This window comes from Parasteatoda tepidariorum, chromosome X1 (assembly GCF_043381705.1).
Source record: "Parasteatoda tepidariorum isolate YZ-2023 chromosome X1, CAS_Ptep_4.0, whole genome shotgun sequence".
Classification (NCBI taxonomy): domain Eukaryota; kingdom Metazoa; phylum Arthropoda; class Arachnida; order Araneae; family Theridiidae; genus Parasteatoda; species Parasteatoda tepidariorum.
This window is the reverse complement of record NC_092214.1, coordinates 50,492,624-50,511,624: the sequence shown is the minus strand read 5'-3', so window position 1 is coordinate 50,511,624 and position 19,001 is coordinate 50,492,624. Positions and strand designations below refer to the sequence as shown.

The window sequence follows — 19,001 nt, the reverse complement described above, 5'->3', positions numbered from 1 at the left end:
TTAAGGCAGAGGGTGTGTTTCTTGTTCTTAAGTGGCTCCAAATATGGCCAAGAATTCGTCTTCAGCTACACACCCGTCATAGAGCGGACCCATTCATACATCCATTCCTTCCTCTACAGATCGCAATTTTGACCTGAATCAGAGAGCGATCGATCTCCTATCCAGTACCCCCAGAGGTGTTGATTTGTTATGGGAACATGGTGGACTTTGCGACTCGACAGATTTAACGTGCATCAGTCACCATTTACTATACGGGGAGTCTTCGGTCGGCCGGGTTCGAACCTACGAACTCTCGGGCATGGGCCCATTGCCCTACTGTCCAGGCTATCCCGGCCTGCATTCAATTAGTTTATACTATAACAACAGGTTCTATCGGCTAAGTTGGGGAGCATTTTAAGCTGTAGAGGCATGTGCAAGAGATTTTTGTTTTTATGTTGGTGAGTAATGTTTTCAATTAATTTGATAAACATACATTTAATGAAATTGCATTTGAAAACAGATACTGAGGTAGAAGTACCAAAATACCATTATCTTTACGATAAAATCCCAATCTTTTAAGAAAAATAACTTATTCCTGTTAGGAGCCTAACAAAATCAAAAAAGTGTATGTGTGTTGTACGTTGGACTAGTAATTACACACTGAACCCATCCAAGGTACAGTAGGGAACCGATTATCCGGAACGATCGGGACCATCGCTATTCCGGATAACTGATTTTTCCGGTTTTCTGAATCGCTACAAAAAGCCTTTTTTTTATTGTTAAACCCAACAAAAAAAAAAAAATATTTGGAAATAATCTTAAAAAGAAAAAAAAACGATGAAGTAATACACTAATGATTATTTCCAAAATGATGGTAAGGTGAACATCTTTAAAAAAAGAAAGAAAAATCCTAAAATCTTATGCGGAAAAAAATATTTTTTTTTAAAAAAATGGCGGGAAAATATATCGAATTTCGTTCCGGTTTTTTGGTTTTCCAGTTTTCTGATTTCCGAAAAACGGGTTCTGTAATGTATTTGCAACGGGTCTGGTTGAGACAAATGCATTTCCCTTTTGATCATGATACTCATAATTAAAAAAAAAAATTATGTTGTTAATAATTCTATGCATTCTTAAAATGGACCAGTGAAATATTCGTTTATAATTAACTTAATTCATATTATCTTGTACAGGTTATAGAATAAATTAAACTAGCATGAATATCCAAATTCAATAATTTAATAAATATAAGAGAAAAGAACTCAAAATGAGTGTTATCTAAGGTGTAAAAGCCAATGTTTTTTTTTCCTGAATTATTCGACAAAAACTGTTCATAAAAAAATTACATTAATTGACAAATATATAGTGCATTTCCCATAAAATTTCTAAGGTAGTTGAATTAGTACATTTTAGTCCCACAATGAACTGATCCTAAGGTACGGTTCATAGTAAGTCAAGCAGTACTGAATGTGGGCAGTTCCTGAGCGGGTGGGTGACGACTTTAATCAGTCTGTGAAGGACCAAGGGTGTGCTGTATGGGTCCTCGTCAAACTGCTCGTCTTCACGTACAAGTCACCGCGCTACCAAAACTGGGGTGCCATTCTTTTTGTAGAAGATCAAAATTATCACGGCATGCCTTCAGATCATCTTCAGGGATGTTGCCCAGACCCTCGCCAATAGCCCAGTGTGCAACGCTAGTGTGACATAAAGCATTACAACTATTATTACTCTTTTACTTAAAATACAAAATTAAAATTGTTCCAAGGTACTATACATTCCCTTATTACAGTGCACCTGAAATTATGAATTTTTTGCCTTTATTATCTGTTATTACTCTCCCTTCGTTTTTTCAGTTTGGAGAATTTGAATGGTGTAAATCAATCGTATCAAATGATACTGATGCAATGAGAATGACCCTTGTATCACTACAGGGGTCATTCAGACTCACATATAGCGTGTTTGAAAAGTAATCTCATTGATTTTATTGTGTAACTTATCCATGTTTTAACTCACCCAGATCGGTAGTAAGTGGTAAAAAAAGGTGGTGAGCTTACACATGCGTGGTTGCACAGTCGTCTCCAGACATCCAAGGATTAAGAACAAACATTTTCGCAAAACTCTAATTTTTGTCTCACATGCAAGCCGTTATACCAGCAAGTTTTAGTGCGAAAATTTGCAAGTTCGCAATAGCAAAATTTTTACTCGAAAGAAACGTGAAAATAATTTATCTGAATAGTCTATAGTCTGTCTATGGAAAAAATTCCCCCCGATATTCATTTGAAGCAGTGGCGGTGACTATGGTTACGAGGTTTAACTATTTGAAATAGGGTTGTTGTGCCAATATTTACGACAGGTTTTGGCTCAAGTCGGCAGGAGAAAGGGAATTAGGGGAGCGTGAAACTCCTCGTTTTAAAATGTGGTATTTCTTGTTTCCATGCTATTGAAATGTGCTATTTCTTGTTTTGATTTTATGGCGAGGGGATAGACAAGTTAAAACAGTGACACGAGACATTTTTTGACGATCGTGAAATGGTCAGCGATAAGGCTACCTGTGGGAGACAATCAACTATGAACTGTTAACCGATATTACAGCCAAAAGACTCAACTTTGTCCAAAATCCTAAAAAAANTTTAATAAAAAAAAAAAAAAAAAAAACCGTTTTTGAAGAGTGTTTGTTACTCTCCAAGCAGGGATTGTTACGTAACAGAACTGGTTGTATCTTTCCCATGACTTCAAATAATAACAAAACTTGAAGCAAATATTTAGAGATAACAAAACATTTAATAGTACTATTTCAGTTATCTATTTTGGCGATGGATCTGAATCATGATTAGTTATTCCATTTTTCAATTAAGCCTAAATAAGTAAATTCGCCATTAATAAAAAATTGTTTTTTTTTCGAAACACTGAGTAAATATTTAAATATTTTTTAAATGTCTCATTTCAGACAAACAAAGAGATAACTAGCCAAACGTTGCTTACCATTCTTCTTTTGTACTCATCTGAGTCGTACATTTTGAACGGTGTTTGAGTAAAAATAAGGTCGCTTTTATAATCTTTGTAAATACAATAGATGTCTAAAGGTTACGATATCTTCCCACTCCCCACACTTTTCTCCTCTCCGTTATTATGGTTAAAAAATTTTTTTTTGCTTTTTTCCCACGGCAGTACATTTTATTAAGTGGGAATATACTAGCCTGGAAAAAAGCAAGATTTGCGATTATCTTGGTAGAAGAGAGTGATGTGGGTGCGGATATCGCCTAACCTTACGACGCATATATTTACTATTGCGAAGCATATATTTACTATTGCGACGCATATATGCACTATTACGACGCGTATGTATATTATTGGTATTGAGTTAAAAAAAAGTAGATACAATTTTGTAAGAAAGGTAATTTTATTTATTTGGTACACTTAAGTTTGGTAATACAGCAATGCAGGAGTACACAGCAATGAAAATTTGATATAGCATTAGCAATTACAAGCTACGCTTTTTCAATACAGTCACAAGGGAATAAATGCCGCCAGTTACATATCTTAACCTGAATGTTTTAGAAATATTTCACTACAACAGTAGATTTGGCGAAGCTTTTTAATAAAATCAGAGTAAGAAAGTATTCATAAGATAGAGCAAAAAGCAGCCATTGTTTGCTATAAAGCCTAATTGTCAGTACATAAAACTTAATTAAGGCTTAAAATATAATTCGTTTCTTTTCAATAAAATTTTTACAGACACATAATATAACAAAAAAGCATTTAAAATTTCCTTGATTTTCAAAGAAATAATAAATCTTAAATAACATAAAAAAGGAACTAAATATTCAAGCTATTTTATATAAAATGTAACGTAAATTAGAACAAAATAGTATGACTATTCTTTAGTTATGAAGAGATCAGTTTTGATATCAATAAAAATCACAAAAATTTTGAAATATGACTGAAAATATTTGAAATATTATGAGTTTATAACAAAATTTAATTCACCACACACAATTCGTGCGGTTGTTAATCACATTTAAATACCAAACTTTCTATACATAATTTGGAAGGACTGAATTATATAGTTATAGACTATGAAAGTTAATTAAAACAAACTTTAAAATCAAGTTATATATTATATCTGTGGCTTGCAAGAAAAACCAGATAAATGCAATAGTTTTAGAAACAGTTAAAGCTTAATTCAGTATTTTAGTACAATATTTCTATTTTAATCTGACAAACTTACAGTTATAGTATCGATTATTTAATACATGAATTACATAAACTGCACAAAACTCAAATAGTTGTAAGAGTTAAAAAAATAAAGTTGGACTTACACGTATATCAGTAAAAACCGTACACGTGATTTAATTAGAAAATAATTTAAATGGAGTATAGAAAATAGAATAAGTGAAAATTAGATGATTTGTGAAGATTTGTGAAGTTAAAATACCAAAAGTTCAAATTAGTGTTACAAGCGGGAACTACAATATCAATTGGACAGTAATTGCTAGACAGTATAGAATTTTTTTTGGTGAAAAACATTTAAGGTCATCACAGCTAAGAAAGATACAATGAAGAGTCAATTAAGAAAACTATGTTATACTCAAAATTTAATTTTTCATAATGTCAATCTGAGCTTTCTGTTAATATAGTTTCCAATGCCTTCAAATTAATGTCAACGTTAATTTACATGATATTCGATCATATAGTAATTCAGTACTTATCAGTAATAACTCAAGCAAAGAGAGAAAAAAATATCTTCATTATTTTTAAAAGTGTTTTTGTACAAGAACATATTTAAGCGTTTTTATTTAAATTGTGAATCGATTTTGTAATGATATTGAAACAGTAAAATTGTATCACAGATTTCGTGTCTTGCTTTTCTTTCGTGAACACTGTGTCAAATAATTCGTATTAGACGTTATTTTGAAGCAGATGTAAGAATGAAGCAATTATTGAGGAATTATTTAAGTTCTTAAAAATGCCATTAAAATATATTTATTTATGTATGTAGGCTAAATTAGTTAAATTATTAATGAGTACTTAATTATTCCTTACCAAACATAGTAATTTTAAAATTTCAAGCATGAAAGTTATTGGTACCTGGATTTCTGTTAAGCCACAGTATATATAGACAATAATTAGCTATAATAAAAGGAATAGAAAAGACAGAAGCAAGAAAAAAAACTTCAATTGTTCTATTAATAAGCTTGCAGCTCAATGCATCTGTTTTGAATGTAGAAATGCTATTCAGTTTGGCGATCTAATTTTAATTGCGCAGTAAAAAATATTAACAATTTTTAGTTATGAAAAGAAGCAGGCGCAAGAAACAATTTAGCTGAGGTTAATTAGTTTTTCCTTCTTTTGAAGCAAAGGCAGGTTTTAAGAGAGTTTTAGGAGAAACAGGTCAAAAAGTTATATATATTCTCAAAAATTGTTTCAGCAAACTATGTAGAATATTATATTTTCATAGATAAAAGTGCATTGATTAACAAACATAATTTTTAAAACTTTGCTTTTATAATTATTTTTGAAAAATACAAAAGAAGTTCATTTTCATCTGCTAGTTATATGGGGCTTAAGATAGCCCAGGTCATAACGCTCATAGGACATAAAGTCCCTATCACACTGTGTAACTTATGACTGGCACATTTTACATGTATAATATATGTATATAATCACTTTATATATACACATATATATGATAACAGTATAAACTGTGTACATTTTCAAGTGCTGTACACCTTTTTTCTACATTCTACTAAGACATGCGTTTATTCTAAATTTACGATCAAGAACACTATATCCACAAGTTTAGTTCGTACAGTGGAAGGTAGATTCAAGTTTCCAACTTATTAAAAAATCATAAACATGGCTTTAAGTGTCTCATAGCAACATTGCCATTGTGTTCTCTTGTCTATCGTAATTCAATGCAACAAATTCACGTATAGAGATGTAAACACTCACAATAATGTGTAGAACACATTTATGGCATATGATATGAAACACAGCAAATAACATGCAAGAAACACATTTAATACAATGTTTTATTTTATATATGAAAAAAATTACACAAATGTAAATATTTTGGAATTATTATTACACAAAATACTAGTTTTTAATAAAAAGTAAACAAAACAACATATTAGTTATAGATTTTTGTTCCTTTGCATAATTATATGTTAAATACACAAGAAAATGTGTATTAAAATTAAGAAAGGAACTAGATATTCATCACAGGCTGCAGAAAATGATACAAAAACTAATTTGTCACCTAGAGTTTCCGAATTGTTTAAAAAATATTTCACTGAAAAACATAAGACTACCTATGGCAGGTTAGAGTTATTAAATGATTTTAACATTATTACAGTGGTATTATTCTAGCTCACTGAAAAAAATTTAAGACCTCAAAAGTTGAAAGTAGATAAAAACTGTTTTAAAAATATTATTTTTTTTAACAAACAACAAGGGGCCATTTTAAAGAATGTAGAGATGCATAAACTCTTTAGCCATAAGGCAGAAAGACTTAATTTTGATTTTCATTTTTTTTAAATAATAAATTGAATACTTTTTTAATAGTTAGCAACAAACATTGTTAAAATAAAAAATGGACAAAACCGCATGCTTTTCATTCAAATATGTGCAACTTTTTAATACAGTTCAGGAATTAAAATTGTATGGTAATAATTTTTTTTCAACATGTTTCTATTTACATATGAAATAAAAATATTGAAACCTTGTCGGAGCACATAGATCTTGGGCTTAAATTTGCTGTGTTCTAGTTACAAAGTTATACCACACTGTATAAGCTACTTATGTAATTCAATATCACAAAAAATGAGACATACATTAAGCTATATAGATGACTAATCTAAAATCAGAACTACAACTCATGCAAACAATATGTACTGCTTTTAAACTATATACTTTAATAAAAAAAATCATTTTCTGAACATTAACATAGTATTTATGATATATTAACATTTGACCAAGGAATGATCTGGTGCTAATACAAAAAAAAGTTTTTATTTTTTCAATATCATTTTAAAGCTCATACGAACAGTTATAATACAAAATGTTGAGTTATTATAATTTTACACATATCTCTACCAAAATCAGTGCGTGTATAGTTAATTTTAATTAATAGTGATCAATATTTGTCATCTAAGTATTCCAGAATAAATTGTTTCTATAAAGAAATTTAGAGATGAAAAAAGTTATTCATTTCAAGAAGATACATGAGCTGTGCAGTATTTATATAATTAGTACATAGAAATATTTTAACATTGTATTAGTCAGTAAATAACATTAATAAAAGATTCATTATAGTTTTATATTCAATAAATATAAAGTTTACATTTATTACGACTTACGTCAAGTAATACAATTTTTGAATTGGAGCATACTAAAATACTTGTTACAAAACATGCAACTGTCTACAAATACAAACTCTAGATTTTCTTTGATTGAAAACTACCAATAAAAAAGATAACACAGTATTGTTATTCACAAAGTACTTTGTTTTCTGTATAGCCTGAGTTGCAAGTGTTAAAGCTCTTTGGAGCTATAAGATTATTTTATTAAACTGAAATCATTGCAACTGTATCACCGGAAACAAGTGGCATTGGAGCCACTAGTATTTAAATACTTTAGTATTTTCAGTATATAAAATTCTTGTGTTCTCATTTATCTATAATCCACAGAAAACATTTGCAACAGTTTCACATTAAGTTACTAACACATACAAAGATATGCAAGTAATAAAACAATGTGACATATAAACAATTGTTATTAAAAATATCATCTTTCAAGAAACCATAACTTTCACTCCCTAACAAGAGAAAAAGACTTTTACTCTTGTTAGAATTCATTAAAGTCAACAAACGGCATCACTAGTTAACAAATGAATAATTTCTCTCCATAATCTCGTTGCATATATATTTCTAACTTAAACTAAATGGTCAATTGATTAAAAACAACGACAAAGAATATCGACAAAAAGAAAGAAAATTCTAACCCTTTCCGGATACTTTTGGCCCCGGACCATAGTAGCCTCTTGACTCTGTTAAGAATAAAAATAAAGATATCATTGGCATCGAGATAGAATTATTGAGAGATATGCCAATTATTAATTTTAGAGTAAAAATAAAGAAAATGCCTCATAATTAGTTCAAGTTTGCATCAACAATTACAAAATAATTCGTTGTTCATGATGATGATTTTGAAATAAGTCGAACAATTTAATAAATAATGAGTTTTATATCATTGAACAATGATACTACAAAATGATTTCATTCATTTTACATGGTCATGATTGATGAATTAATTCAGATACTATATTTTAACAACCAAAAGTAATGCAACTAAATGCTCAAGATAGGTAAAGTATATTGTAATATTAAAATTAATCACTAACAAATTCACACATTTCCAATATTCATGCAGTGAGAAATAATTTGGAGATATAAACATCAAGAAAATGAAATTCGTAAACATAACAATATATATCTGAGAAAAAAACAGACATGTTAATAGTAAAAAAAATACAATATCATAACTATTCCTCTGGCCAAGGATATCTTAATTTTCTTGAGGCCTTCATAACTGTCCTAAGATACTGAGTAAAAACCATCAGATGCTTCCAAGATTCTCAAGATAACATTTCTATCCTCAGGAAATTTTCTTTCTAAACTTTTTACATATGTAAATAGGTAAAAAGAGAAAGATTAAGAGGGAGATAAGGGAATCAGACACTTCATTAGTTCAGATCTATTCTCATTTGCCAACCTGACTAGATGTCCATTCAGTATTAAAGGGGAGAGTCGTAGTATCTGTGTGAAGTACGAGGGAGCCCTGAAAGTGCTGTCTCCATATCACAGACTATCTGAAGTGAGATTTCATATTCTATAGCCTTGATTTAGGGCACTTGTTTTTATTTTTCAATCTCACCCCAGTAAAGAAATCCTGGAGATGGAAACGCTCTCCCGTTTTGAAAAGCTTCTTTTACTTGGATTTTGAGTGCTGACTGATTTTTACTCTTTGCTTCTTAGGGGACCTCACTTTAGCATCAAAAACTTCATCATGTTCTGAAAAAAATATAAGCATTAAATAAAATAACATAAATATTAACATTTTCGGAGTGTTGAAACAAAAACTACTATACATTGTTAAAATTTTCACTCTGATATTACAGCAATCTGTCCATTCGATTAATCATAAAGTTTATGGTTAGGAACATTTTTTACCTTTACGGTTTTGCAACCATTTACAAGGAGCATAGTTTCTAAACCATAAAAATAAAACTTAAACGGACATTGAAGCTCTGTGGGTGCTGCTCCATTTATGCGCTAATAGTATTTTCGTATTCTAATAGTCCAGGGTCACCGATTGAAGAGTGCAGGATACTGGAATCTCTACATGTATTGAAAGAATGTAAGAAATATTGCTGAATCCATGTTCAGTTCTCTCAGCTACAGTATGTACCCAGCTGCATGGAACAAAATGGCTTTGTAAGGTGAGAAGCCTAGTTGGTGCGGATAGAATTCTGGTTGTGTATCCGTATTAGGAAAAAAAACAATCTATAAATGTTTTTTCTAACTTACCAGTTTGAATATTATCTTGCTTATGGTTATGGTTATTTTGCTTGAATAGGGCAAAATAACAATTAAACAAAGTGCTATTAAAACATTTTTGCCGAAAATTTTCAAACAGTGTATAAGATGCAGGTTTTAATGAATCAATCCTTTACACAGAAAAAAAAGCTCTAATAGTTAAACTGAAGTAATCACGTGGGTTTTCGTATGAAAAATAAACCCGTAAAAGCTATCCTTCAAATATTTGATTATTAAATCAAATCTGTGTCAAAAGAGCTAAGCCAAATATATTAGACATTAGATATGTTGTTAGTTGCTATGTCAAATATGTTATTGGTAATTTGTAAAAAAAAAAAGGTAAAGCAATAGTCTTGCCGTTCAGAATGGGTCATTGAATTAAAGGTTCCACAATTTTAAGGACAATGATATGATAGTGACAATGTGGTCACCATTGCGCACCGGTAGCTTTTACTTCCCAAATGGTTTTTATTGACTTACACACGTGTTTTGATTTAACAAGACACTACTAAATAAGTTTTTTAAAGCTTAGTCATGAGATGATCAGGTTTCAATGTTTAAAACTTTTGCCATTTATAAAATCTTTAAAATCATTATTTAGCCCTCAGACCTTTAAAGTCTGACTATCTTTGTAATAATTACACAGTTATACCTTTTAGGAGTGTATATATTATATACAGGATTGCATTTAAATATATTTTTAAAAAACCTTGCCAAAAATAGAGTCGAGGTTAAATGCATAATTCTAAGTAAAATTTAATTGTGGGGGAAAAACGTTATCAAAATCCGACGAATCCTGAGAGTGATTAAAAGCGTGTTTGATTTCCAGAGGAAGCAGAGAGGAGGTTAAAAAAAATTACCAGAAAAATCATCAAGTGCAATGGCAAATTAATTGGTTTTGTTGTGTGTAGTCCTGTCCTCTTCTATTCACCAGGTTTTAATAATGTTTTCGTATTTTCCTTGTTTAAATATATACTTGGGATTTTGAATATGAGTATAATTTTAATTTTTCCTCGTATACTTTATATTAAATTAATATTTTTAAAAACTTCGTTTTCTTCATAAAGATAATAAGAGCTTTTTCTCAATCGATCAAAAAACCAATTCTTTTTGCTTTCGAATCAGTACTATTTTACTTTATTCTAAGCGTTTATGAGTAGATACCATTAATGTAAATTTTTTTTAAGATCCTATATTAATTTTTCTCATAAATTCATAAGACACTTTAAAAATGACCAAAGATTTGAAAAATCAATGAGGGAGTGGGGAAGGAAGCAGATGGAAATTTTAAGTTAACTGCGTTTTCCATAAGAAACCAGCTCTTTTATTTTCACCATCTATATGAATTATATATTTTCATCACTATATGGCAATGCTAACTGAGAATAACCATAAAAAGGTTTTTAAAATTTTGTTTCTAATGCAACTTGCAAAATACCAGAAAGACTGCTTGGTAAAACCCAGCTAATTTATGGCAAAGGGTGCGTTTCCTGTTTTTCAGTGGAGCCATCTAAGGCCAAGATTAAGACTTCAGCAGCACACGTCACTGACAGCTTTAAAGGACGGACCCATTCATGTATCCACAGATCGTAATATTGTTCTGAACCAGAGAACGATCAATCTCCAATTCAGTACCCCCAGAGATATTGATTCTTCATGGGAACTTCGAGGACTTTGTGACCCGCAGAGGAGTATCTATGGAAAGAAGCGCCTATAGAAAATCTCGTGCCAGCGCCTTTCCTAAAATATTTATGTTCCCTTTCTTTTGTTATACTATACAAAATAAAAGCATTGTTTGAAGTATTTAACCCGGGCAATATTGCAAAAAGATTGCATTGTATTTAAATAAAGATAGAATATTAAATAAATAAAAATTAACTATAACAATAAAATTATCTCTTTTTAATTGTAATGCACCAAATTGTAAGGGGAAGGATTTTTGAAACTTATATAATAAAAATAGTGAGGGAATAATACTTCTGTGATTTAGAGCACAAAAAAAAAAAAAAACTATGTTAACAACTTACGATATGTTGCTTAATCTAACCATTCAAAAAAAAGGAAAAAGAAATCGAACTTTTGCAAGTATGCTTTTTTTTTAAAATTCTTCCCAAACTTAAAATAATAATAATAATAATAAATTCTTAAGTAAAATAAAATCGTTGATGTTGATCGATTTTGCTCCTTATTGAAATAATTAGCCATATCCTAGATACGCCACTGGTGATCCGACAGATTTAACGTGCAACAGTCACCATTTACTACACAGGGAGTCTTCGACCAGAGGGGATCGAACTCACGACCACTTGGACATGGGTCAGCCCTACCAACAAGGCTATTCCACCCCAGTTTTTAAAGTATTCAACATTTACAAAACAATATGGCTTCGTTTGAGGAAAAAGTTAAAATTTCATTTGGAGAGAGCAGTTGGAATGGCCATACAACGATACGTCAAAAGTAGATGGAAACAATTATGAAATATGATGAAAATACGTTCTATGATTTCTTAAGAAATCAGTAAACCTTGTATTTTTATCTCCCACTGTTTTTATTTATATGGTTTTTGAAATCGTCGGTCCCTTTTGTGAAAAATACAAATTCTTACATTATTTATATTCTTACATAAACTTATTTACACTATAGCAGCAAATTAATCATCAACATCACGCCAGTTAGGGAGGTTCATCTTTCTTACTATTAAAGTGTAACACAGAGTTTTATAGCTAAAAAACAGAACTGATTTTGACAAAATCGAAGTACCTCTGGTCTCACCAAACTACTTGGTTTCAGGCCAACTCTCCCCAACATGTAGTTAGAGATCTTGGCCATATTCAATATTGAATCATTGAGAACTAATACCTCAGACAAATACAAGCTAAGGTTTTAATCAAATCTACTGAAACATGATCTCTAGAAGATATGTTAAGAGACCCTGACAATTGAAAATATTAATTAGTTATTACTTCCGTAAAATTCATTAAATTGAGTTTTTTTTTCTTCAAAAAATTGCTTGTTTTGAAAAGCATTTTTTTTTAATGAGATAGAAAACAATGCAACGGTGATTTTTATTTTATAGTTTAAAAAAAACGTGAAAAATACGAAGGCTTTTTTTCTTCGTGATCGTCATTCTTAATATGTGTTTAAATACTAAGGTAATCTTGATGACCTGGAATCTTGCTTCCATCATATGAAAACAGTTTCCCTCGTTAACGACACGAGTTCCTCGCCACACCACACGAAAAAGCATTTTGTCCTGGTTTGCCTCTCTGGGCCACTGGGATTTTTCTTGTATTTTTTTAACTTTTATTTACTTTTCCATTTCTGTTTCATTCTCTGCAAACCGCGGTTTTTCTAGTTATATTTATCCTATTTATTTTGTATTTTTACGTTGTTTGTCTCAATCATGTCTAGCAAGTCTTGAGAATAGGCTTCTAATTTTCAAGCGCTCAAAACACGTGAAGAAGACTCATTGAAAAACATCAGAAACCAGTTTAGTTGTATGCTGAAGCCTGGAGGTGTTCAATACTTCTAAACTCTCATTTTTTTCCCTTTAGTAAATAAACAGGTTTTTACGTTTTCAATCTCACTTACCTCAGTAGTGATCCGTTAAGTATTGGTAGCGTTTCTATTCACGCTTAAATATTCATCTGCGACTCATTAATGTGTAAGTTTTGTTTTTTTTAATTTCAATTTTTATATTATAAGAACGATTATTCTGAAACACCCTATGAAATAAATGTAATAATACTTTTATATACTCTTTCTTTTGTTATACTATACAAAATAAAAGCATTGTTTGAAGTATTTAACCCGGGCAATATTGCAAAAAGATTGCATTNCTATCTAACCATTTATGTTATTAGTTTTATTCCATCTTTATTATTTTATGAGTTATTAAACATCAAAATGGGTCCGGGACTTTATAAACACCCTATATATATATATATATATATATGCATGTAATTCAATATACATATTCAATTGTATACGTTATAGAATAAACTTAGAAATATAGATAGATTTATGCAATAATTGAATATAATTGTATACATACTTTGAAAAGAGATGTAATACTCTACAGTGAGGTCTTCATATCAGGCCTACTTTAGAATCTTGGAACAGCAGTTGGATGGCCAGTTACTGCTGAAGGGAGACATGTATCTGAAAATATTGAGGACCTTAATTGGTAGTAAAAGAAGTTATTATGCTCAAAATAAAAAGCAATCGTCTATTCAACAATAGAAAAATTTAGTGAATATATATTATAGTAGTTTAGTAAACCTTACACTATTTTACATAACAAATATGCAAGTACATTGATTAAAAAGTAATGCTATAATTGCACAAATTATTAAAAAAATAATAACAGGAAAAGCAGCTTTTAAATAATCAAAATAAAGCTTATACTAATTTTTTTTTTTAGGCAGAAGAGCTTCTCGCGAATACTTGATGTTTAAAATAAAAACTTAAAACAAATAAATAGCATTCTTAGTGGCGTGAATAAAAACTTCGTTTCTACAAATGTAAAAAAAGAAAAAAGAGAGAGATAGAGATGGGGAATTCAGGAAATATATTCAAGAAATAAGTTATATTCAAGAATTCCAAAATGTTAAAATGCTTAGGAGTTGGAAACTGATTGTTTATAATAAAATTATCCAAAAATTTAATTCTAAAGTATGGTTTGAAATGCCAATGAAAGCCATACGTGCCGCATGTGATGATGGATTTGAATACAGATTTATGCTCGTTAAGAAAGTAAATGGCGATATTATTCCAAGGCATTTATTGTAAAGATAGCTAAGGATAGCTACTTTAAATTAATGCAAAAAGGTTTTTGCATGATTTACTTTGTATTATTGTAATAACATTTTGAAACTGTATGAGAATTTATTGGTCATCGTGTATAGTTACCGAAAGAATATATTTCTTTGTAATTTACTAAATTAAATCTTATGAATTAGTTTAAAAAAGCAAAAGCAGATTAAGAACTTTTAATATTCCAGGCTTCATAGTGGTCCAAAGAAAAAAACCAACACAACATTTTTCAATAAAATCAGTACAAAAATCAAAAGTTTAGAACAGTATATACATATGACTACTTTAAAAAATGGCAAACAGCAAACATCTAAAAGTATAATTTGTTCCAATTAAAAATAATAAAGGTAAATTTTATCACAGAATAATAAAATATATTATTTTTAATTTTAGAATTTCCTTGTTTAAAAGAGAAAGTTTTAACAGTATCAAGTATAATTTTATGAATGGAGCACTGAGCACTTATTTTTAATTCAATAAATTGAGAACAATGTAAAGAAAATTTATAGAGTATTGTTGCAGTAAAGAAAGTAACCAGTATCAATAAGTTCACATTCTTTCATACAATGAAAATTTCTAAAACAATTAGAGATTTCTTAAATATAACACGAAAGCAAAGTGAATATAGTGCTTAATATCTTTGTACGGAAGTAAATTAGCAGATTATCCCTTAATTCAGCACTTCTATGATATGATTACTGTTTTGTTGGTTGCATTTCAATCACTTTTAAAAACAGATGAGTCAATAAAACTGCAAAACTAAAGAAACTACCTATTTCTTCACCCTACAAGATTTGTTTTAACATTTGCTGAAAAATGAGCATATGATCCATGAATTTATCCGCATACAAATTTGATAAAGAAAATTGGATCCTTGAAATGCGGAGACCTCTGCTTTAATTTTAATTTCATTTATGTAATAAAATAAAAAAACAAGGTTTCAGAAATTTTTATTTTTAAATTAATTTTTTTAAAAATATATTCCTTTTAATTTATTAATTTTTTTCCTCGAATATCACGAACGGTAGGACACTTTAAAGTCTTAGGTATGTAGTGTCCTGGAGTAATGTCCCGCTCGCTCCCTCCTTCTGACGGCTTTGAAGCTGGTGTTTACTATTCAAGAACCCGTAACCGGATAAAATTAAAAAATAGTAGAGAAATATTGAACTATTTTTAGTAATTTCGATTCCAGTAATAGAATTCACGTAGGAATTCTGCCGCACTATCTCCATAATTTTAAATTTGCCAGCAACCTCAACGCACTTTTACAATCCTTAATGTAAAAATTCGCAAAAATAAAGTCCTTAAAAAATAAACAGAAAGTAAATAACTTAAAAATTAAATAATGATATTAAGAAAAAATTAAATCTCTGTACATTTAAGCCTGTAATTAAGTAACAGAAAAAAATTCATTATTTTCTGTTCTTTGTTGCGTCTTTTGCATTCAACTGTTTAATTTTTATTTGAAACAATAGTTTAGAGATGTTTCAAAAAAATCTTGGTAACTTTCACCCAATTTTTTGTTTGCTTTTTCAAAATAACAAGAAAACTTAGAGATTAAAAATATTCCGCATATGCTGTAATAATCTGCAGTGCTTGCTTCCGTGCTGGATGTTTTTTGCTACCCGTATTCCTAGCTACCAAAATATATCTATAAATTAAATAAAATATATCTAATTATTAAAATTGAAAAACTTAATTTCTAAATTTTTAAAATTAAATCCTTCGAAATTTCCGAAGGCCTCATAACACATTTGTCACCACCTCTTACATTTCCCCCGGTTGTAGCTACCCTGGATACTTACAAGACACGGGAACAAATGGTTGTTGCACTTGCATTGCAAGTGCTTGTTGGTAAGCTGCAGTACTTGGCTGGTACACTGGTAAACCACTTTTGTCCATTGCTGGTCTTTTACTGTAAGGTGATACGCCAGGGAAAGCCTATAAGTAATCATTAAATTTTAAATAAAAATCCAGCAAAAAAAGTTTAATGTAATGATCTGAATTTTGATTGTTAGCAAAGCAAGCGAGGTATCTTTCACAATACAGGTTTGTCACAACTAAACAGACACTGTTTAAAGACCTTTTATTGCGTAAATTAATAAAATTTGAAAGACCTTTACTGTGACATCGAGTCACCGGTATTTTTTTTAAAAAAAATACCGGTGACTCGATGCACATTAAGGCCGAGAGACAGATATGGATGAATTCCACACATTCCAAGAATGTGAGGACGCGAAAGAAGAGGGAGCGTTTACAAATTGAACTTATAAAAAATATCGGTGATTCGATCTGATAAATTTTTTTGACCATTAGAAACAGGACAATAAAATTTAAGGAATTGTAAATTTCGAGTAAAAATTTTAAAATTAAATTTATATTATGAAAACCTTTCGTTAAATCTACATTTTCTAGCTCACAATATTATCAATAGAAATAATAAAACATTTAAAATGCTCTAATCCAATTAAAATTTGGACTATCTTTTTATTTTGGGTTAATTTAAATTTTTTTATTAACTTAGATATTATATTTTAATTTATATATTCTATTTCTTACAGTCAAAAACGCGTGGCTTTCAAAATTTGCTAATTTTTTGGTAATAAAGTGCAGAAATCTAAACAGAGCCAGTTTAGTTATAACCATCATGTGAAAGATACCAGTATTAAGCATAGAATTTAAAATAATCTATGAAAGTCACATATTAATTAGTCTTTTTGAAACCATCACAACCACAGTTGTTTATCGTGGAATTTTGCATGGATTTTTGATTTTATACAGGTTTTGATTTGATTAATATGTTTACATAACCACACAGAATAGAAAATATAATCAATGTTTTATATATACTTCTAAAAAATTTGAGTTAATTGTAAAAAGTTAAAAAAAATCCCAGAAGATTTTATGAATATTTTTTTTGAAAACACTCAAATATTAGAATTTTTATTTTATTTATTTTTTTTGCTCAAGTCATAGGGCAGTTAAGTGAATTCCTACAAGTTTGAAACTGTGACATCATCGCAAGAACACGTGACTTAAAAAGAGTTAAAATAATTGCAGGTGCAATCAAAATAAAATATTTTAGTTATTACCTCAATAATTCAAAATCTACCAAAAATTTATGCATTTCCAAGCAAAACAATGAAATATTATTAACAACTTATAAAAAAAATTAATGATTCATTGAATTACAAAAATACGCTTATTAGATGCAAAACTAAAAATTCTCATTTTAAAAATTAAAAAAAAAAGAAATACACGAAGAAAAAGAAAACGAAGCTTTAACACTAAAGTGCACAACAATTAGAGTTTCTTTCCTCTGTTTTAAAATATAAGCAGATTTTTATGCTGATACTTTTTTGCAAGCCAAAAGTCAAGTCTAGCATTCACAAAATGTGAACAAAAAACATCTTAACTAACTTATGCAAAAACAAATACTAAACAAAAAACAACTTATCAAAACAACTTACAAAATATTGATTTCCGCCCAAAGAGTTTTGATACATCATATTGCACTAAAAAATTAATGTTAATTGCATTAAACAAGATATAGCATAGTAGTGTATTGAACTTAATAAGCGGAAATGTATGAAATACTTTAACATTATTTTTAGCTACAAAAAATCGTTTGATAGCTAGTTATAATTAAATATCCTATGCAGTATAGTTAATATCACATATAAAACAATTTTTTTTTGAAAAAAATCAACACAATAACGCTTTTTATAAGTTTCACTAGCTTAAAACAGTTTCAAATTAAACATTAAGTAGTTAGCATTTGTCTCTATTTAACGCTAATTAATAATCGTTTACAAGATTTTAAAGTAATATATTTCAAGACAAAATAAAATTATACAGCAGTAATGATAAAGTATAACCAATGAAAATAGTTCGATATTTTTTTACAGCATGCGGAATTAAATAATAACTTATTGCCTGTTTTATTGAATTCAATTGCTTGTAAAATAGTCAAAAAATAAAAAAATGGAGCACGCATAACGTTTTCAGGGCAATACTATTGAAATAATAATTTTTTATAAATCGAAAATAAAAAAAGTTTTAGTTTTATCTGTATTTTACAAATTTTATTATACCAAAATCGTCATAAAAAACCTTGATTTAAAGAGTGGTTATGTAATTTCACAACAGCATTTTTTTCGAACTAAATATTAGAATTATACACTAATTCTAATATTAGAAATACACATTAATAATATAATAATAATACATTATACATTCTCTGAAAAAAATTCATTGATTTTTAACCTTAGTTTAATTCTGGATATAATTTTCAGAATTACAACAGAAGTTATCGCTAGAGTAAATCTAGGTATTATCTCCATTATTGGAGATTTACTCCATTATTCTCCAATTCTCCGCGCCATTTATTCTCCGAAATTAGACATTTTTTTAAAATAAATTTTGAAAAATTAATTGCAGGTAATTTATTGTAAAAACATTTTATAAGCTCGAATAAAACATTTAACTCCATGATTAAGTAACAGTGTATAAATGATTAAAGACACTTACTACTTCAGAGACAGTCATGTTATTTATTCTACTTAATTAAAACGTATTCAATTTGTATAACCAATTGTTTTTATATCCTATTAA

The 19,001-nt window shown here is 29.2% G+C and overlaps 1 protein-coding gene across 7 annotated transcripts in view; it reads right to left on the bottom strand.

Annotated features, from left to right (window-relative positions):
• Positions 1-3,357: 3,357 nt before the first annotated feature.
• The window catches only part of LOC107438554 (muscleblind-like protein 2), a 400,349-nt gene continuing 384,705 nt past the window's right edge, over positions 3,358-19,001 (bottom strand). For 4 of the 7 annotated variants that reach the window (XM_043043157.2, XM_071187782.1, XM_043043156.2 and 1 more), the window contains 4 exons: positions 17,858-17,902; positions 16,193-16,328; positions 13,627-13,733; positions 3,358-9,047 (listed from right to left, as the gene is read on the bottom strand). In XM_043043157.2, coding sequence (XP_042899091.1) covers positions 13,678-13,733; positions 16,193-16,328; positions 17,858-17,902 — 237 coding nt within the window. In that variant the 3' untranslated portion in view covers positions 3,358-9,047; positions 13,627-13,677. The remainder of the gene's footprint in view (positions 9,048-13,626; positions 13,734-16,192; positions 16,329-17,857; positions 17,903-19,001) is intronic. The other 3 variants (XM_043043161.2, XM_043043158.2, XM_043043160.2) reach the window with 1 other exon arrangement.